At 39.2% G+C, this 21,726-nt stretch overlaps 1 protein-coding gene across 3 annotated transcripts in view; it reads right to left on the reverse strand.

Annotated features, from left to right (window-relative positions):
• SPIC (Spi-C transcription factor) overlaps positions 1–21,726 on the reverse strand; it is a 27,733-nt gene continuing 6,007 nt past the window's right edge. The window contains exons 1-6 of one of the 3 annotated variants that reach the window (XM_008638099.2): positions 10,608–10,703; positions 9,195–9,221; positions 8,530–8,623; positions 6,792–6,904; positions 5,711–5,819; positions 1–2,239 (exon numbers count right to left, since the gene is read on the reverse strand). In XM_008638099.2, coding sequence (XP_008636321.1) covers positions 1,812–2,239; positions 5,711–5,819; positions 6,792–6,904; positions 8,530–8,623; positions 9,195–9,197 — 747 coding nt within the window. In that variant the 5' untranslated portion in view covers positions 9,198–9,221; positions 10,608–10,703 and the 3' untranslated portion in view covers positions 1–1,811. Of the gene's footprint in view, positions 2,240–5,710; positions 5,820–6,791; positions 6,905–8,529; positions 9,045–9,194; positions 9,222–10,607; positions 10,704–21,726 lie in introns of those variants that run through there. The other 2 variants (XM_017740039.1, XM_017740038.1) reach the window with 2 other exon arrangements.

Genomic DNA, 21,726 nt, shown 5'->3' on the forward strand with positions numbered 1-21,726 from the left:
CAGAAAGATCAGCTTTATTTCTTCCTCATGCATCACCCTCAGTCATATTGGCTGAGCCAGATTTATTTTGGAGAAGAGGTTGAGCTTCACATGTAAAACTGACCATTGTCCAGGGTGGTCAGCACAGAGCTGTGATCTGCTGACATAATCCATCTGCTTGAATTCGTGGGTTTTGTGTCACCATTGTGTCATGAAACTTTCTGTATCTGCCACAGTTGGAACTGGACAGGTGGTGATTTTCAAAGGCACAGTGCTGCTTCTGCCACATCTACAGCAGTGCTGTGCAGGAAGATAAAAAAACCTAAACCTGGTGGGGAAGGAAAAAAAAACTAAAGGGACATTGGGAGAACAAATGATCTGGAGGCCTGAAAGTGTCACAGCCCCGGTGTGAAAAGTTGTCCACTGGTGCCATCTTGTGGGTCCAGAGCCACCACCCATTCCAGAGGCAGAGCTCACTCCACCAAGGTCCAATCCCCCTGACTTAAAGTCTGGGTCTCTTTTTAGTGCTATTTAACGAGCTTCATATTTCTAAGATCAGACAACTGTCATCTTACCAAAGTACCAACCCTAAAACTTGAGTTTTGCTTAGGCAGAGTGCATTGCATTGTGTCTACTACATAAAATTACAACCCTGTACAAGTAAACAGGAGTCAGAGCAAGGGGCAACTATCAAAGTCAATTAGTTTCATCAAACATATCAGGCCACCATTTATACCTCTCCACACAAAATATTTTTGTCTTTATTAATATCCAGGCCTACACACTGCAAAATGCAGAACTTGGAACTGAACACAATTGAATGGAAATACTTTAGCACAAAAGACAACTTATATGATGATACAAGTTGATCAGGTAAAAGAAGTATGAGAAAAAGTAGATTTATAGGTATTATCCTGACATAAGGGGCTACTAATCTCTTTTACCTAAATTTCATTCTTCCCCAGGAAGAGAGCGTAAAATCACTGAGCCTTTCAGCTACATTCCCATTTAGAAAAAGAGCTGGAGAAGTGAAATTTTATTTATAATGTTATAACTCCTAAAATAAATGGCAAAGCTATGTTTGTTAGGTGAGTACAGAACTGCTGGATAAAAGTGGAGTTTCTCATATTATTGGGGAAGAACTGCACAAAACCTAATGAGAAGCACAATCCTTTACTAACTCTCTCATGATCCCAATGAATCCACTACCAACAGTAAAATGTGCACCTGACAATCCTAATACCACTTGTCAGGATCTGTGCTAAGATATGTTAATTTAAGTGATTAAGGATTAACAACTTGGTCAACAGGTGCACCCGCATGTGGACTCTATCATTCACCCAGGCATTCACTCCAAAAATGTCCTTTTATAAAGAACATTGGTGAAAAAAGCAGACAGCATCTTCATGCAGTTGGCAAATCTTTCCCTTTCTAGTTTAGGGAGTGCAGCAACCATGGTACAACATCATCTAAATTCTGATTGGAGATATGCATAAAACTTCCAGTGAGTGTTGTCACAATAGGATCTTTGATGTCCACTAACAGACAAAAGCCTTGATCCTGTTCTTGAATATACCTGCTTGAAACTACAGTAATTCCTTTGATTAGCATCATGGGGAATAGAATGTGTTCTACAGCTGCTGGATTTCTTCAACAGGCAATGACTGTATACCACTAACTTCAAAAGCAACAAAACTAGGCCAATGCAATTTTTAAACCTTCCTCTTCACGTGTTTGTATGATATCTTAAAGGAAAAGCTATGTACAGAGAAGAGTTTCTGTGCTGTAAAGTATTGCTGGATAACAAAGGCCTGTTTATGTGACAGGTAAGTCTAGCTGTTAGCATGCTGTAATGCATAACCATTGTTGTACATGTAATTATTGTAACTGGTCCAGTCATCTGCACACTGATATTCTTGATTAGACTGAATGTAGGGATGATAAATTGTTTCTCTTCCCAGGAAATAAGATGGAGCAAGTCTTTTTAAAACAACAGCACTGAACTGGTATGTCAGCTTCCTACGGATCTTAATGATTTCACCTGTTCTTCCATAATTCCTCAGTGCTCTGGCCATTTTCTGATAAGTCATGATCTTGCGGTTTCCTTTTCTTTCTCCCCACAGTTCTGCAAGTTTCTCTTTGTTTTTGGAGATGAACTGGAAGACGCCATTTGGTTTATCTACCCACTGGATGCAGTTTGCCATAGCTGGATCATACAGAGACTCATGGAGGTATTCAAATAGGCGAAGTTTTTTTCTACCTATGAACAAATAAATTGCAAAAGGTCAGAACAGAACTCATGCTTGCCTTAAAAGATGAGCAGTTGTCTTTTTCCTGGAAAGGGTCTTATAGGCAAAAGCATAGCTAAACCTAGTACCCTGTCCCAAATTAAAAGATCAGTATAAATTATTCAGTGGAAGACCAGCAACAGCAAATGGGATCACAGAGATGAGAGCAACACAGAATCACGGGACAGTCTGAATGGGAAGAGACCCAGAAGGATCTTCGAGTCCAACTCTTAAGTGAATGGCCCATACAGGGATCAAACCCACAACCTTGATATTGTCAGCACCATGGTCTAGTTCTGAAGTGAGTACAGATCTGTGGTGAAAGAAAGGGATTTGGTCATCAGAGTTTCAAGAGCAGGTTATGTGGGGATCATGACAAGTATCTGGTGATTTAACTGTGTGGTAGGTCTCAGAAGCGACTTTCATCAGTCTTCAGACACATGCTGTGCAGGTGCACAGTCAAGGAACTCACACTAGGAAATGACATCCTCAGACAGGACAGGAGAGAGGTTCTGAATAGCCAATCTGAACGTTTTTGAATAAATGTTTTCCCTGTTTAATCAAAACTCAGAGATTTTGAGATGGCTCAGTTTTGTCAGGTTTGTTTCAAGAATGTTTTGGGGATGCAAGGTAGTCTCTGATCAAAGAAAGGGCAAGTGGATGAGCAGGAAAAGAAGGCAAGTTTTTAACCAGAAACCTCATGTAGTCATAAAGGAGCTAGATCTTCTGGTACCCTGTGATATTTTAAAAATCTGCAGAAGTGTCAGCTTGCATTCCCGTGCAGAATAAAGCAAGCTTAGTACTGAAATATTTGCCAGTTAAGTAAATGCTTCTCACTACAGGCTCAGCTCTCAAACTTCAGTTTCCTAGTGAGGCTTTAGTTTCACTTAGATCTTGTGGATCCTCCTCTATGAAGTATTTCTAGTTCCCTTTCCAAAGCTAATGGTGATCAAGAAGCTTCTGTAAGGAGGAAGAATTTAAGATTATCAGACAAAGAGGAACATTTTGCAGAAGAGAGAATCTATGCAGAAGAACATCTTCCACTTTAACCAAAGTGGAAATAAGCAGCTGCACCTAAAATTCATAAAGCCTTGTCTTGTGTGGCTATTTTAAACTAGGAACAGGGGAAAAGTGACAGTTGCTAAGGAACACTGAGGTCAAGCCAAGACATCTGTCAGGGATGACAGTAATTCTGTGTCTGGTCATAAGGAAAGAGGAGAGAAGTAACAGTCGGACTGGGAAGAAGAAGAGCCTGAAATCAGAGGTACTTTCCAAAAAATTAATGAAGTTTCATTATCTAAATAAAAATTGGCCTGTGACTGGAAGTACATATTCTACTATAAATACATATAGTATTACTAAGAAGTTTAAAAGGAAACCAGTGAAGGACACTGCCTTGTCACAGTGGACACTTCTTAGTAGGTGACCTTCTTAGGTCCCCTCCAACTTGAATTATCCTATAAACCCATGGTAGAACAAGTAAGAACAGGGGAAAACCCACAGACTATTGTTGACTAAATTTCTGCTGCAAAAGGATAGTGTAGTCTATGCAGCACCTGATTTCATGCTGTCTGCCCTCTTAGTTCAGCTGTCATTTCTGCCCAAGCTTTTATTTCTAGCCACATCACCTTTAGCTGCTGTCTTGGCTTAGTTGCTCTTATGTGTTTATGCAGCTGTGTCTCCAGAGCGCAGCTGTTATCTCCAAAGTGCTACACACCAGCTTGAGATGGGGTCAGTTAACAAATCTTTGTACTGCACCTCATTGCATAAGCCAGTGCTGCTCAGCACCAGGCCCTAAATATCAGTCTAAGCCAGCAGGTGAGTGCCTGCAGGTTTCTTAGTGTGGTGACTGAAGACAAGCAGGCTCCTCCAGAAGGTGTTTCAGAGCATCTGCGTAAGATTTCAGGGCTGAGTTGTCCTGAAGCAGCCTAAATCTCTCAGGGACAATGTATCTAATTAAATTCTGAAGTACCTCTCTTGGCTGCCTCCCCTCCACTGAGCTTGAGTTCAGATCATGGAATGGTTTTGTTGTGAACGAACTGGACTCTTTTCAGAGGAAACTTAACTCAAAAGATGCTTTCCAAAAGCATATCTAAGTCAGTGTACCCTTCAGAACTTGTGACCAGCCTAAAGATTGCCCTAAATAAACTTTTGTGAAACACTTTAAGCGTGGGATTTGGACCCTCAGTGCTGATGGTTTCATCTATAGATCTATTCCTAAAGGGCCACACCACTTGTTAGTGTACAGAAAACCTCTCATGTCTCAATAAGAAACTAGGAGGACTAAATTTACAGAAGAAATAGTCACCCAAATCACAGATTCTAGCAGGAATATCACCATGGACATAAAGAAACCTGTAAGAAGACACAAAATAGCACCATAAGAATAGTTAGTCACTCTGAAAATTTGTGGAGGTTGTCTTCTGGAAAAATAGGTTGAGGACAGTGTAAAAGAAATAGGAAATAGGAAATGAAGTTAACAGAGCAGTAGTACCTGAAGGTCAAATCAGATACTGACATGTAAAATTTCCCCTCCCATCATCCCAAAGAGCCTATGGTAGAAACAGTAGTAGTAGTAGTAGTAGTAGTAGCAGCAGTAGTAGTAGCTATTAAGCAACAGAGACCACAGTGTTCAGCATCAATGGGAAAAGACAGCACCAAAAACTGACACCATGTGGTTAAAGTTGAGAAAAGGGGATTTCAAAAAGCAGCTAAATCAGGAAGCTACTTCAAAAGGTCTCATGGTCAAAAGTAGATACAACAGCTCAGAGTGGAAGCTGTGAAAATCTCACCCAGAAGTCATAGAAAGGATGCTGAGTCCCTCCCCTCCAAACAACCCAAATAATGAATGTAGTAAAAAAATTAAGAACTGCAATGACCAATGTCACACGATTCTTTGCAAAATAGATATCCATTTGAGTAAAGTCAGCCAGAAGGAGGATAAAAATAGCCATAAAAATGCACACTGGAAGTGACAAAAGCTAAAATTTGATTCAAAAAATAAACAAAGAAATAAAATCAGGTGTGCAAAAATATTTGCGTATGTAAAAAACCTTTAAGAAAATCACTGCTTGTTGGGCCATGTAAAATAAAATAAAATAAAATAAAATAAAATAAAATAAGTTGTGTAAGTGGATAAAGATGTTATTGCTAGCTAGATTTACTTCTGTGCATCAGACTTCATCCCAAATGATTTGAAGTGAAAAAAAATCTCTGGTTTGTTTTTCCACTTACTAACATGGATGGTAAGTTAATAATAGATTTATCACATCTTGTAAGATTTAGCAGAAGGGAATTAGCAGTTGTATCCTACTCACTATTAAATGTTCACATGTTTTTTCCTGTTAAAAGTTAAAAAAAAATAGGAAAACAAGAAAGCATGATTTACCAAGAGACTTTAAAGTAGCATAATGTACCCATCAAGATATGATCTTTCTACAGACCTTTCCCTGCTTTTGGCTGGCCAGCAGCAGCATGCATAGCTTGACTTTCTGGAGTATTCTGCAGTGTATGGTAGACAGCCTCATCTGCATAAAAATCCGCTGCACTGTTCTTCAAGAATTAAGACAATAAAAAGTTACTAATAGAGTACATTCTCTGAATAAAAAGAAACTTGTGGTCATTAATTGCCTGAAGCCTTCAAAATGCAACTTTTCATCACCTCACCCGTGGAAGACTTTTCTCAGCCATGAAGGCACTCAGTGTAGTGTACCAGTAACAAGCAGCACTAATTCATGTCCAGGGGCAAGAGCTGCCCACCAGAGGAGAAACTGAGAGGGAAAACAGCGTAACTGCCTCACTCTGGACCTTCAACCCTTCTGCTGGAAGCAGAGGAGGAACATTTTTCAGAGTTAGGAAAAGACAAGGACCACCTGGACAGTAGCCCCTACAGTTCTGTAACCCCTACATGGCTCTGTAGTTCCCATGCCATGTTGTTGTTGTTGTTAATCTGCTGTTGAAAATGTGCTTTTGTGGAACCTGTTTCCCTGAAATTATCTCCCCTGCAATTTTCATTTCCCATCACTCCTGGAGACCACACTCCCAGTGCTTTTAAGAATGCATATGGACTCTAATGGCTGAAGCTGTGCTCAGTCCAGATATTGCTGGTCTTTCCAGAACTTTTAAAGCCAACTTCTGCTGGAGAAATCAAAGTTATGGTTCTTTTTCACAGTGGCAGAAGCTACCTCAGGGTTGGAAGTTGTTCTCTGCCTGTTACCAAGCAATACAAAGAAGCCCTTTCCCATGTAACTAACTCCCTAGTAGTTTTGCTTGTTAGTTGTCATGTTATGTGATGAACCACAAAAGAACACCAGAAGCAAACAACTGGCTCCTAAAAATATGTTATTAATCACATTTTGCACATTTGCAATCATATTTGCCAAGGTATTTTCATCCGAATCATGCCTGAAATTTGGCCAGACCAAATTTTTGTTAGTGGTAGCATAATGATTTGTATCAGAAATCCCAAATGAGCAATCAGTTTTCCAGTTATGTCTGACTATTATTAGCAATGAGTTCACTCACAATCACGTTCCTCCAGCTATACCCTTGCTCCTCCACAGATGGTGCTGCACAGTAACTGGGACTTGCTCGGAGGTGGTGGTGATGGTTGATCAAAGTCAAGCAGTTTTTATAACCTGGAAATTAGGAGAAGGGAGCAAAAACCAAGTGAGTAAAAAAGAGAGAAGAAGGAAAAAAAGAAAACCACAACAGCAAATAATTTAACACTGTGCTGGCCTGTCAAAAAGCATTTATCCTATGGCTGCCTTCTAGATAATAAAGTGTCCAGAGCCAAGATGTTCCACATCAGCAAGTTATCCAGCAAAATCTGTACTGCTACTGCTGATCACACACCTTGGGCTGGTTTTGTTAGCCTTCGGGATGAAAAACAATTTTTTTAAAGATAAAATGCCAGGTATTTCATAGCATCATGAAATTGTTTGGTTACTAGGTAACAGAGGGCAATACAGATCATCAAACATAATGATTTGGATAACTACAGACTTCTAAAATACATGTAGAAAGGAAAAGGGACTGTCAGGCGGTTCTGCAGGCCATTAGTACAATGCAAGTCAGAGTCTCCAATCACAGATGAAGGAGCATCAGAACATCTACAGTGCCTGAAGAATGACACCGAATGAACCCAAGACTTTGGGATGCTTAAAAGAAGCACAGGAAAACACCAGACTAAAGACACTTAGAAAAAATTACCCACTGCAGGTGGTCAGAAGAAGATATTGGAGGGTATGGTATCTATTGCAAGTGGAAATGTGGGTGCAGCTGTGGGACAGACTAAACACTGCATTGCAAGGGTTTAATAACTCTCTCCATGGGCCCTAACAACATACACAAGGAAGAAGATTGAAAGTAATTATACAGAGTGAGTCCTCCAGCATGTGTAAATTACCAGTGCAGTGGAGCCAAAACTTTGTTAACAACAGCTGAAGATACAGCCCTACTGGTCTTATTTACATTTCATTTTATAATAGATAATACGTAAAAAAACTCCCTCATATGGCATGCATTTCATGCAAAGGACAGCAGGTACGTTGTTCTGGGCTTAGAAGGTTTGTGAGGTAGCCTCCTATTTTCCTTTCCTTGCATTTCTGCTTACAGTGTAAAAACAAGCACAAATTTTAAATTTTATAGTAATTTAGTTACCAAAACCTTGCCAGAACTGGAACAATTTACAGCTTTCTTGCATTTTAGTTTTGTAAAGTATACAACTCTTGAAGCCAAGAAAAACAATTTTCTATTAATTATCCAGACTCAAACTATCATGCCTGCATTAAAAAAAAAAAAAATTAAGATATATATATTAGTGTACAAAAAAATTAAATGAGTAAATTAATTTCACTTGTTGGCTTGTTTTTTATTTTATTATTATTCTTTTGCATTGGGATTCATGGCATAGCAGAAGGGCATTTTTAAGTTAAAGTGTTAAAATTGGGAAAAGGCTGTTTCACAACAGTCATATACTCTCTGATTATAGGAAAAGTGAGCTCAATGCACCTGGGCTGGTGCTGGGGGGAGGGTAAACAGGGCCAGTCCAACATTTTTCCTGTGCTGTGACCTGGAAGATATTCACCACAGTACTCATGGAGGGGTGGAAACCCTCCAAATAGTCTTCCTCCTTTTCATCCTGCCAAAACATCCCATTAATCTGATTCTGGGAAATTACTCTCCCACCTGTATGTTTCAAGATGTGCTTTCCTGTAGAACTAGGAGCTGAGAAATGAAGTAGAATCAGGGTGCTTGTTACCTGGTGGACACTGCATTTCTCTGTCAGAGTGCTGCTGCAGCACTTCTAGAGCATCTTCAAAAGCCTGGCCCAGCACGTCGTGGTCAGGAAAGCTCTGCAAGAACATTTTTCTGTCAGGACCCAGAAAAGACCAGGCTGGTTCTTTCAACATTGTCAATCAGCCCATGCTAAGTAAATACAGTGATGGTATAGAATACACTTCCTCCTGGAATAGATCTTCGACAGGCACCAAGGCATTACCATAATCTTTTACTTATGAGAAAGTTTTCACTCTTTTGAGGTCAGTGGGACAATTCACACAGGCAACATAACTCAATCAAATATTTCAAGGTTCATTTCCTTAATTTGCAACAGAAGTTTACATAAAGGGTGTTACTGCTGGTGGAGAGTTTTATAGTCTGTAATACAGAGATGTTTTTATCACTAGTGTAACGTGGTTTATCATTCAATAAAGTTGACATGACAAAAATAATTACACATAATTTCTGAAGCACTTTTGCAGAGAAAATGCTACACTATGCCACTACAGAAAATTGATTATTATAATTTTAGAACACCTCGTTGTAAAAAGCTAAAGATATCCTCAAATTTGAGTGTGACTGAGTCTTCTGTAGCATATTTGAAACATTCAGTAATGAAAGAGAATAAAGGTGTTGTAGACTTACCATTATTTAGATATCAAGACTTGAATCCTGTTTAAAAGAACCAATAATTTTTTAAATTGTATGTTTCAAAACAAATAATTCTCTGAGTATAAATAAAACTAACTAAATGAAACAACTCAGTATTGTTTCCAGTTACAAAGCAAAATATTTTTAATAACACAGATAAAAGGGATTTATTATTATAAGGTGATATTTAAATTAAATTAAATACCTATGACACCGTATTTTTAAAATTCAAATTATTTTTTGTTAATAAGTTTCCGGTTTTATTAATACTACAACTTTTGGATTATTATCTACGTCGTTGCAAATACATTTTTAAAGACACTATGAAGTGAAAATGTGTTATTGTTGGCATTGATTCTTAGTCACCATAACTACTAATTTCCCCAAGAAAATGCTGACCTGCATTAAATGCAAGTGCTTAAGTCCCTTTTGTTCACAGCCAGTTGAAACAAGCTTAGAGTTTTTTTTCTAATACCGATTAGCATATGACTGTATATGAACATACATAAACACTCAGACTAATTGTGAGTTCCACAGGCAAATTTGATTGTTTAATAAACAATGTAAATAGACACATTTTCAGCCAGTTTAACATGAACAATATTACTCAGAAACATATTGTTAGTACCTCCTGTTTTATATATATTTCTTAAAGAAAACCATAATCAGGTTTTGTTGCCTTGCAGGTTTTTCCCCCATTATCATTTACATTATTATTTCAAAATTGTAAATATAATAATCAACATATCAGTATTTTACTCATTAAATATTTGATTATTGTGTGTGATATTTTAAAATAAAAGGGAGAGACAGGATACAAAATATTACTGAGGAAGAATTTTATCCAACATTAACTGTGAATGTTCTAAGCTGGGAATTTTCCTCAGTTAGGTATGTAAAGGTAGTGTCAAAATTTGCAAAAGTTTTTTTAAATCTTGACAACCAGACATATATTGTGGAATCCTAGTAATACAGTAAACTGACCTCACTGAAATCAGTGAGATTTTTCTCTCTGAGTACAGTGCAACAAGTATTTGAATGATCTGATCTAATTCTATTCTAAAACCAGAATGGGCAATGTTAATCCTTTAGCTCCGGTGGTGGCCACAGATGCCTGGGGCATAGGGCTATAGAAATTAAACACATGATTCTGCTTTGTAAAGATCCCCATATAGTTCCCCTGTAATCTTAAGTAATTCACTCTCCTTAAACAGATATTTTCTAACTCACACTGCAAACATCTGGTAACCTCAACAAAACATCTACAGTCACTTCAATGCTTTGCAAAGTCTAAAATGCACAACTATAGGCAAGGTGCTGTTGAATGGTCATACCATCCACACCACTGAATACATACCAAAAAAAAGGCACACCTTAAGTAACCTTAAAAAAAATCTGGACACTTACCTAGAAATTCAGTTCCACACACACGACAAGAATCTGGTGTCGTAAATGAAAGAAAGACTGAGTTCCCACAGCAAAGGGCTGGCAAAGGGGCTGCATTAAATAGCTGATTTTAGGGAAGTGTTTTGCCTAGGGATTTTTTTGAGAGTATAGGTAAACTGCTAATATGTCCCTTCATTCTGCACAAAAGAGGGTGATTTATACTGCTACAAATAAAATTCTATGTTTTAACTACTGTCTAAAATGTGGGTTTTAAGCACTGGGAGAGATTCCTTTTGTCTACAGCACCTTCTAACAAATCTGTCACTGGTATCATGGTAGGGTGAACCCAGGGAAAACCGCTACATCCCTCATCTGTCCCTACATAGACTGTAGTGGACTTGGAGCTTTTATCTGAACCTCCTTGCCAGCTCAGTGTAACAAGTGGACCAAACCAGATCTCAAAATAAGAGTTTGAAGGAATTTCATAGTTCTGCTTCAAAGCTCATGTTTGCACCCCAAGGCCAGCTCTAAAGCATTGACTACAGCATTCAGTACAGATTCAGACAAGCTGTAATTGATGATTTGCCAGACACTTTCTGAGCAGCTCCAAGACATGATGTTGCATCCCACAGGAACAGAACTCTGTGGTTTTCAGCTCAGAGCTTCTTATTGCTGACAAAATCTAGCCTGTGCCATAGCTCTTTCCAGCCAAGTCTTTCAGAGACACATTTTGCAGAATTTCCTCAGCATTTGCCATAAAACTGCTGTAAAATAGTAATCAGCTCTTACATTATTTATGTATATTCTCTCAACCAAGAACCTAGTCAAGAACTAGCCTGGTTATGAAAGCTCAGTGAAAGCAATTTGAAGCTGTCAACCATTTCTGCTGTTTTCAGATACAAGATGCCTTTTCAAAATTTGCACCAAAAAGTTTCAGGATATCTTTTTTGTAGTGAAATAAATTAATATATGTATGTACTTTTTGAACTTCAGATTCTATTTTGCACTACTTCTCTGGTCTGACTCGGGCTTATAAAAGAAAATTACCTGGCAACTGTAATTTTAAAATGTCAAATTGTGACTCAGCACTGAATTTCAGGCCAAAATACAACTACACAATCAACTTCCTTTCCACTTAGTTAACTTTACTTTACAACATGGATAAACATAGATTTCATGGTTCAGTTCTTTCCTGAGGTAGAAATATGTATAGGATTTAAAATTATGAATGAGCTTCAAGATTCCTTCTGGGTTTCTTCCTAGTAAATTATGTTCAAATAAGTCCTCTGATGATGCAATCTGACCTGCCTAGTCTTACATCTCTATCTGAAGCAGGGCAAATAATATTCTGGCCTCCTGTGCTCCCCACTCCTCCTGGACATGAAACTGCAGGGGTGGCCCCTGTGGAGGAGGGAGATCGGGGCTGTCTTGTGCTGGCCCCAGCCAATTCCAGCTGGCTCTGCTGTGGACCCACCACGTGCCAAAGCAGAGCCCACCAGGCACGTTAGATGCCTCTGTGAAAAGATACTGGGGACAAGGCAGAAAATGCTGAATGGGAGAAGACAAACCTGGGAGGGGACACCAAAGGGGACAGGGAGGGAATGTGACAAGGAGAGAAATAAGGGAATGAGAGGACAGCAAGGGAGGAGGAGTTGGAGAGGCCACAACACCAAAGAGATTGTGGCCCACAGACTGACCACAGTGGAGTAGAGGAAATTAGTAAGAAGGAAGCAGCAGTGGAAGAAAAAGGTGAGAAACAAGGAGCAGCGGAGAGAAACCACTATGTCTTGACCCCAAACCTCTGTGCCACTCATTGCCTCACCAAAGGAACTGAGTGTAACTTGTGGAGATAACAAGAGGGGAGGAGATGTATCTGGAGTGCAATTGAGCCTGGGAAAGGGGAAGGAAAAATGTTTTAATGTTTATCTTCTCTGCTTCCCAATACCCAAATCAGCAACTAAATATATTACAGCAGTAAGTTAAGTTCAATTCCCAAAGTGCACAAGCAGCTGTGTGGGTGTGTGGCTGCTGGCTGGGCAAAGGTCAAGAGATGAAAGCTAATGGTTTTACCACCACTAAAATGATCCATCTTCCTAAATCAAATTGCTCTATCAGAAAGTTCTCATTTCAAATGACAGGCTACACCAGAAGGCAGGTCAGCAAAAGGTTTGTTTTCAGAGGAAATGGGAGAGTGCCATACACAGCACAAACACACAGCATAAGAACAAGAGCAAATGCTGTCTCATAGGGGAGTTTTAAACTCTGCAGCCCATTTGTGTATTGAATAACTGTCCCATCATAAGCTTAGGGCAAGGGCTCAGCCTACCTCTCTGTAAGTGTTCAGAAGAGGCAGAGGAAGGTGCAGCTGAGGACTGAGTGTCAGCTCACACTCACTGCTCACTCCTCAACACATCACCACGCAGCCAAGGCCGGCAGCCCGACGATCTCTACCAAGAAATATATTAGGGAAGAAAGCCTCCTTTGATTTTTGCATTGGATGGGAGGATGGATTCCAGATAAAAGTCTGAGAAAGAGAAGTTACTGTTCACATCTTAATTTCTCAAACAATTGATGTGCCTGATAACAAAATTTGAGTATCCGTTAGAAACCACAACATCAAGCTCTTCTCCTTCCTCCATGTTTTAAAAATAAACTTCAAACAACAGAATGATTGTTTAAGTTTCAGAACTTTCTTCCATCCCTGCTTGGCATTAAAAGACACCTCACAGTAATGGTACAGTAGAAGCATTTTCACCCCTGAATAAAATCCAGAACTAAATAATGTATTACAGCACTTGTAGAAGGGTTTGAGAAAGCAAAAAGATTCTTGCATGAGGCATTGATCAAATATAGAATAAAAAACAGTCTCTCCCTTCTTAAAGGAATATAAATCTTGAAATGGCAAGTTTTCTCACCAGGCATTTGTAGATTTCTTGAAGTTTTTTGAACATCAGGCAGTTCATAACTGCCCAAATAGAACCCTCACAATAGAAGGCACTTCATAAAAAAACCCATCCTGAATGTGACAGACACAGAGATTTTCTGTTTCCATACTTGTTCTGGCCCTTGTCAGATGCCTTTGCCACTCCTCTCCTGGCCAGGCAGCTCTGTAATAACCTTTGCCATGAATCCTCATGGGTGTCGATTCACAATAATTACACAACCACAGCTGTTGTCTCCCTGAAAGTGGAAAGGTTGAGAGATCACATGCCTGTGCTCACCTCCTGAGTCTAACCATGCTGACCAGTAAACTTTAAAATCTCTGCCATTATGCTCCATTCAAGGCTCAAAAGAAACTGGAAAGCTTCTTCCAGCAAGGATGAAGCCTTTTATCTGCACAGGAAGAACAGGGATCAACTCAAGTACATGTAGTGTGCAGTGATAATCCAGGCATGAATATTTCACAGTGAATGAGTCTGCAGTCTGAACTTTAAATCAGTGCACTCAGAAAATCCCTAAATTTACATTCCCGGCCCTGGAATAAAAAGAAAACTCTCCTTTAAAAAAACCCAACAAAACAAACAAAACCAGACCTCCAAACAAACACAAAAAGGAAATAAATGCAGCTTAGTACTAGTCTAAGTACTATTGTTTACCATGATTTTGGTCAGATAATTTAGCATAGAATACATACAAAAATATCCCAAACAAACTGAAAAGGAACATAATCAAACAAAAAATCCAATTATGGCATCATATCATATTAGCAAATCAGATTATGAAACTGACTCTAAAAGTCTCCCATTTGTGTTGGAAAAGTTTAGTCTGTACATTAAAACACACAGTTGTTTATTCAAATACCAAAAAATGAGGATATCTCATCATTTCAAATGCTTTACTTGCCTTACAAATAATTCTACAAATGTCAAACTCTCTGCAATGCAAAATATAGACTTTTATTTTAATTGGTAGAGTTACAGTATCGTTTCCTTAGCTGGTGGAAATTGGTGTAGAGCCACCAAAGCAAAGGATCACTGATGATTTCTGCAAACAGAGGTTCTGGCTCAGAGTTGCCACCACTTTTATTTTCACTAAAGTAAGGGGAAACTTGCTGTGCCAGCCTTAATGTTGCACATACTTTCCTGTATTCCTGATTTGTTTTAATTGTCTACCTTATAACTCATTGCAGTTGGTTACCAGAAAGAGTGGCATTTCAGCATTTTAGTTCTCATAAGAGCTCTTTATAGTTATTTACTGGGCCTCATTTTTTGAAAGAGCTTTGCCCAACTATTCTCTCCAAGTACATCTCATGTATGAAGCTTTTTATCTTAAGAAAGACAAAAGATATTGAAAATGTCTTACCAATTGAATTTTAAGCCTAAAATGAGAGATTATCTCCATCAGACTAATTTCCTTACCATTAAATATGAAACATTTGCATATCACATTGGATTCCCATCTCTATGTGGAATTCAATGTGAATTGTAAATTATGATCCAACCTTAAGATTTATGTATTTGGCTAATATTAGATCTGTAATAAATTTCACTAAGAACCACTGAATAATTGCAGTCATAAAATGATGTATTTGGATAAATTACTGCAGAGGTTAGGTCTAAGCATAGAATTACCTCTTCTAGGGCTTAAAAAGAGAAGAGCAGCACGGAAGCTGAAGTTGCATGAGTGGGCAGATCAGCTTTTCAATGGAAAACCCACATCTAAAGCCCCTGTTTTACAACTAGACCCAATATTTAGTCCAAATGCTCGTGTCAGCAAGGTTTCTCAGGGAGCTTCTTCTTTGGCTTCATCTAACCAAAGGAAGTGAATTTCTGATGGGAAACCCCGTTGAGATAGAAAACCAGAAACCACAACAGAAGCACAAGGAACTAATAACAAAAAGTGCATTCGGAAAAAGAACAAGAACCAACCCTATACTAAAAGAAGACTCTGAAGTGAAATATGAACAAATAATTTTGATTAATTTACAGGTATAATGAGTACTGTCAAATATTGGGATAAATAAAACTCAATAATACTTCATCAGAAAACTATCAGAGCAAGATGGGAATAATATGAGAGCACTTTATAAAAATAGCGATTGAGAAAGGAACGAGCTCTATGCTAGATCTTGTTCTCACCAAGGAGTGGCTGGTGAGGATGTAAAGCTCAGGGGTGGAGAATGGAACAAGGGCAGCCCTGAGGAGAAGGACCTGGGGGTGTTGGTAGACAAGAAGCTCAGCAAGGCCTGGCAATATGTGCATGCAGCCCAGAAATCCAACCATGTCCTAGGCTGCATCTAAAGCAGTGTAACCAGCAGGTGGAGGGACGGGATTCTGCCTTTCCACTCTGCTCTCATGAGACCCGCCCCTGCAGTGCTGCATCCTGTTCTGGGATCCCCAGCATAAGAAGGACATGGACTTGTTGGAACAAGCCCAGCGGAGGGACATGAAGATGATCAGAGTGCTGGAGCACCTCTGCTACAAAGATAGGCTGAGAGAGCTGGGGTTATTCAGCCAGGAGAACAAAAGGATCCATGGAGAACTTACAGCACTTTCCTGTACCTAAAGGGGGTCTGCAAGCAAGCTGGAGAAGGACCTTTTGCAAGGGTATGGAGTGCTAGGACAAGGGAGAATGCCTTTAAACTGAAAGAAGATGGGTTTAGATTCGTTACAAGGAAGAAATTCTTTACTGTGAGGTGGGTGAGACACTGGAACAGGTTGTCCAGAAAAGGTGTGGATGCCCCATCCCTGGAAGTGTTCAGGGCCAGGCTGGATGGGGCTTTGAGCAGCCTGGTCTAGTAGAAGGTGTCCCTGTCCATTGCAAGGGGATTTGAACTAGATCCTCTGTAAGGCCCTTTCCAACCCAAACCATTCTGTGACTGTATGATTAAAAGGTGAGCCTGATAAGGGGTAAAAGTGAAAGTCTTTTCCTGAAAAAGAAAGCAACTATAAAGAAGAACACAGTATTTTAATAACCCTTAATAGTGAAACTGGGGAAGCCAAATATAAACTAACAATTTTCCAAGTAATTGGGCTATTTGTGGAAGAAACGCTTTCAGATTTGAGGGTCACTGAAATGACACAGGATTAATTCAACACTCCATTTCAATTCCATTCCCCCTAAATCATAAAGCTGAGAGTTGAAAAATGTTAAGACTAGGTGACAGAGCCTCTTCAACTACAAAGAATGGAAGGAAGCAATTGTGTCTGTTTCTGGAAAAGATGGAAAGAGAGATATATAATAACTGCTGTAGCATCTGCAACCATATTACAACTTAGAAACTCTGCCTTTCCACTGCATAGTCTTATGTCCAGGTCAATAAAAAACAGAGTTTACAATTTAGGTACTGAACTACATGTGCCTTGGTGTCTCCAAAACTCAAAACTTTACTTTCCTTTGAAGCCCTTGGGGGCAGTTTTGTATCTCAAAATCATGCAGGAAGTAAAAGCACTTTATTAGTTAGTAAGAAACATGCCGAGATCCCAGCCCCTTCTTTTCTTTCAAAGCCCCACTGGGGAATAGGGCAGTGATGTGCATGACTCTTGAGTTATTACAGCGCTGCCCTAGACAACAGTGATGTGGGTTCAGGTACCTCCTCAGTTTCAGGAGTTTAACCTCACTTTCCCCACCATTCAGGAGAAGGCCCTGAACAACAGACCTATTTGTTAAATCCAGACTATAGCACATCTTCCCCCAGTCATCAATTGCTCACAGACCTTGTGGCTAATATATTTGCTTTCATTCATTTCTTACTCTAACATTAAAACAAAAAAAGCAGAATAATCACTGATAGCTATTATCAAATCTCAGAATCATTGACTTTAAAGAACCTGCATCAAGGTGTTGGATATAATGACGACAGCTATGACTAAACATATGTAATTGGAAAAAAAGAGTGGACAGAAATTTAAAGGAAAAAAAAGTTTTAGACACTGTAGCAGATAAAAAAAAAATCACATTTAAAAGACCTGTAGCAGACATAATGAAGCAAACAGAATAAATGTAATGGAGTTCTAACATTTTTAAGACAAGATACATCCCAAGTTCAGGCAGAAAGACCATGTAAGCCTCTTTTGAACCACTGCATCTGTAGTTGTTGAACAGGAAGAAAAATCAACATTCATTATTAAGTAGGCCCTAAATTATCTTTAAATCCTCTGTAAATTACCAGCAATGGAGGAATATGCCCATAAGAAAAAGCAGTGGAAGTAAATCACAGGACCAGCCTGGGGATAGAAATAACATGTCACTATTAATGAAAATACTGATATTATGCATTATAAGAATACAACATGCTGTTTTCACTATAAGAATAAAAGCTGGCTTTCACCTGAAATGAAATGCAACAATCTACAGGATTATAGCATAAGGCCTATGAAGTGTATTTATTTCGTTTATAACTTCGAAACGGGCAGAAATTGCATGAGACAGTATAAAAGAAATAAACTGCCATTTAAAAAGAGCAGGAAATATTAGAAGTTTTCTGCACCATCTTTCACAGAAAATGTGTGATTTCATCAGAAGACCAAGAATTAGAAAAACCAACTGTATATTGGCATTAATCTCCTCAAAATTGAAAAGAGAAAATGTTTTGGGCTTTTGACCAAAACATGAAATGTTCCATAGGAGTTTTTCTACAGCTATTCCTGCAGCAGGTACTTTTGTCTTAAGTAATTAAAAATAGGGTACCCTAACAGGCGGCACCAAATTCTGCCACATGCAACAGGAAGGTCAGATGCCCTTCCCAGGCAGATCCACTGCAAAGCAAATATGCTCTTATTTTTTCTCTTAAAAGGAAAATGTGGAATCACATTTTGACATCACCTCCATGGAAGCTATTACCATACTACATGACTGGTACCACAAAGTTAAGAAAAGGTTTAAGCATACAACCACCAAAAGCAGGGCTGTTTGAGTCCCTGACAGAATCTCCATTTTCAGGGACAGACATCTACATTTAGTCCCACCAGGGAGTTGGGCAAATATTTCCCACACAGGACTGAGATGGAAAAGAAGTAGTGAAGACTTGAAAACAGGCCATTTGAAATGAAGGAAGCTGTAAGGTTGTGAGGAAGATGGTAATAAACAGTTGTGGGAGGTAAACAGTTGACCAAGTTCACTTGGGAATGCAAAAATATATCTGACCTTACAATCAAATGCTCTTGAGTAAAAGTAGTTAGAATACAAAAACTATTTACAGCCATTCTCGGTGTTATAATTGTCATATAACAAAAACCAAAGTTAACCAAATCAAACAAAAATCCAGCACATTCTGTCTTTGAAGGAGTAGAATGAGGTCTGATTTCTGCCAGAATTCTAGATTTTAAAAATACACTTTAAGGAACTGCAGAGCAGTAAGGGAAATTCATTAGAAATAGAATTCCTGTCACTACTAAACTCTATAGATGACTGAAAAACAGCTGTCCCAAGTAATGGGGTTTTATGCTTTGATGAGGCAAACAGTGATGAGGGCATAAAGTGCTATGACTAGCAAATAAATGCTTCCTATATTATCAGGAAAGTGCTGAAGAAGTACTTAGGCTTTGGGGATTTTTATAAACTGATGTTAAAGAAATCTTGTATCTTGGTGATAAGGTAGGAGACATGCCAGTAAAACAGTTTCCTGGCCTGGAACCTTTTTCAAAAGAGGATCTTCCAAAGCTGAGTGGTCTTTAATTTTAGATTTCAAATGAAACTGTCACAATGGCTTCACACTCTTTTCACTTTCTCTTTGAGGTGCCTGCACTTTGAATTATTGAATTCAACAAAAAAGCAAGAGGCCTGGCAGTTACACCATACCTTGGCCTTAGGTATGTCCTGGAAATGTCCCCCATGGAATTCCCCTAACCCACATCTATGTAATCTCAGTGAGTTTAGCTCCCTCATGTTTTATGGAATGTATCTGCTAAAGGTAAATACAAAAGAACATAAAATTTAAAAACTGAGAAGTGAAATCCTTTACAGCCTAAGGCTCCTGACTTGTTTTTAAGCTGTTGGGCAGCCTAGTGCTTAATTCAGTCTTACACAAAAATCTTCAATAAAGACAGGAGAGGTTTGATTTATAGTGACTTCTTTAAAGATCATTCCAAAGATATTTAGAGCAAGGGACCCAGTTCTAGAAAACATTCAGCTATAATCTTAAACTCACACCTAATCAGAAGCATACTTTAACTTAAAACTGAGCAGGTGCTTAACATGCCTGGACAAGTTGAGCTCCTGACTAATGTGTGGTAAGAGGCAATGCTTTGCATTATAGCTCCTCAAAATGATGTCAAACACCTTCCAGAAACAAGTATAAATAGGATTCCAGAGAATGCAGCCTGCAAGTTACATTTTTAACACAATGCCTCACAGGAGAATGACAAACATTCCCCATCAATCTTCAAATCAAATGGTATTTTTCACCTGTCTGCCATACTTATCTCATTTTAAGCCAAGCTCACGTGCAAAATACATGTTGAACAACTTTCAGATTCAGGGAATATAGCGACTACTCAGTTAAATTAAGTGTGACAGCAGCAGTACATATTTCATATACAAACCCTAAGAGATCAAACTTTACTCCATCCCTTGTCAGGGAGTTATAACAACATGGGGCATAAGGTTGATTCCAAATATATGTTGAAACGGTCTGTAAACACAAATAATGACAGAAATAACTGAGTAGATGTTACATTTTTATGCCACTGTGTGTCTCATGTTGAACATTTGTTCAACAGTGTTAACTGAAACACATGGCAAGCAGAATGGCCTTGGCCTTAAAAAAACACCTTAGGGACTCTCTATTTATGCTGCTTCTTGGAGGCACAAAGTGTCACAAAGTTACAGGAGAGTTAAAGAAACTCTAAAGAAGTGGGTTTGGGTTCCAGTTCAAGAACTGTATTTTTCCTGCTCTTTCAGATCAACTTCTACTGACACCTGGAAAGCACTGAAACTTCACAGGATGAGTAGCTGCTTGCCTGGAACACAGGCACAAGAAGGGATAAATTTGGGAGGAAGCAGTGCCAGAGCAGTACCAGAGATTGCTGTGTAGGACACCAGGTGAGAAGCAAGAAGGAAACTGCGATTGATAACGGGAAGAGCAGAAGAGGCTGGGAATTAAGACTGAGAGCTGGAGGTCATCGTAGTTGCAAGATGATTTCACAAACACTGCCTCTGAACTCCAGTGTGCTCAGTGGAATCATGGGGAGAAGTGCCAGAAAGAGATTTAACCAGGATTTGAGGAAAGAGTATTGGAACCTGTCTGACAAGAAGATAAAAAGAAGGCTGAGATTCATATGAGAATCTGCACTAATTTTGTGAGACCTGGCTGAAGAGCACAGGATTGGACCAACATACCTTGGATTGAGGGGGGCAAGAAGAATAGTGGAAAGGGAAGACTGAATTTTCAGAGATAAGGGAAGGAGGGAGCAAACTTGGGGAATGGAGGGGGAAGGATCAATGTCATCTTCCCACTCCCGAACTCCCAAGACTATGGTGGAGGCCAAGATTTCACCCGGACTGGGAATGCTTCCCTGCTGCAGCAAATCTTGGTGAAGTTCTTCAGTGAAGCAAGAGGATAACAACCTGTCATTGCCATCAGCTGAGCAGTTAACTCAAATGGTGGAGATGCAGGTGGCAGACTGAAGGGAATTTTTTTCTATGCCAGGCTTTTTCTAAATGTTATTTTTGTTAATTGAGGCATCTGAAAATGAGGCATGAGGGGTCCTCTTCCAGGAGAATATGGGAGCACTCCAAAGGCAGAAAACATAAAAGCAAAACATAATCATCTCCCTTTCCTCCTCCATGAGTGTATATTTTAACATTTTCCTCTGAAGGCCCCTATTTTTTAATGTGCATGGAATAAATTTTGCTCTATCAGTGAGGTGGGACTGCTCAGTAAATGAGACTTTCACGTGCAGAAACCCTGTTGCATCTGTTGCAGAAGTTATAAACTGTTTAGTGAACAAGGAAGAGAGAAGATGCTCTCAAAGTTAAAGTCACTGAAGACTACCCTGGAGAAGTGGGTTTGGGCCTGTCTCTACCACAGAGTTCCCAGATGATGCGAGGCAAGTCCCTTCGAGCAAACTTTCACAGGTGGTCCCTTACTGTATGTTCCTCATTTTTGGGACTTCTGACTTGAGACCCCAGTATCAGATTTGCAGAAATGCTGAGCAGGACCAGCTGCAAATGTAGTCACTGAGCACTGGCCTGACCCCAC

This window comes from Corvus brachyrhynchos, unplaced genomic scaffold (genome assembly GCF_000691975.1).
Source record: "Corvus brachyrhynchos isolate BGI_N302 unplaced genomic scaffold, ASM69197v1 scaffold27, whole genome shotgun sequence".
In the NCBI taxonomy this organism is placed as follows: domain Eukaryota; kingdom Metazoa; phylum Chordata; class Aves; order Passeriformes; family Corvidae; genus Corvus; species Corvus brachyrhynchos.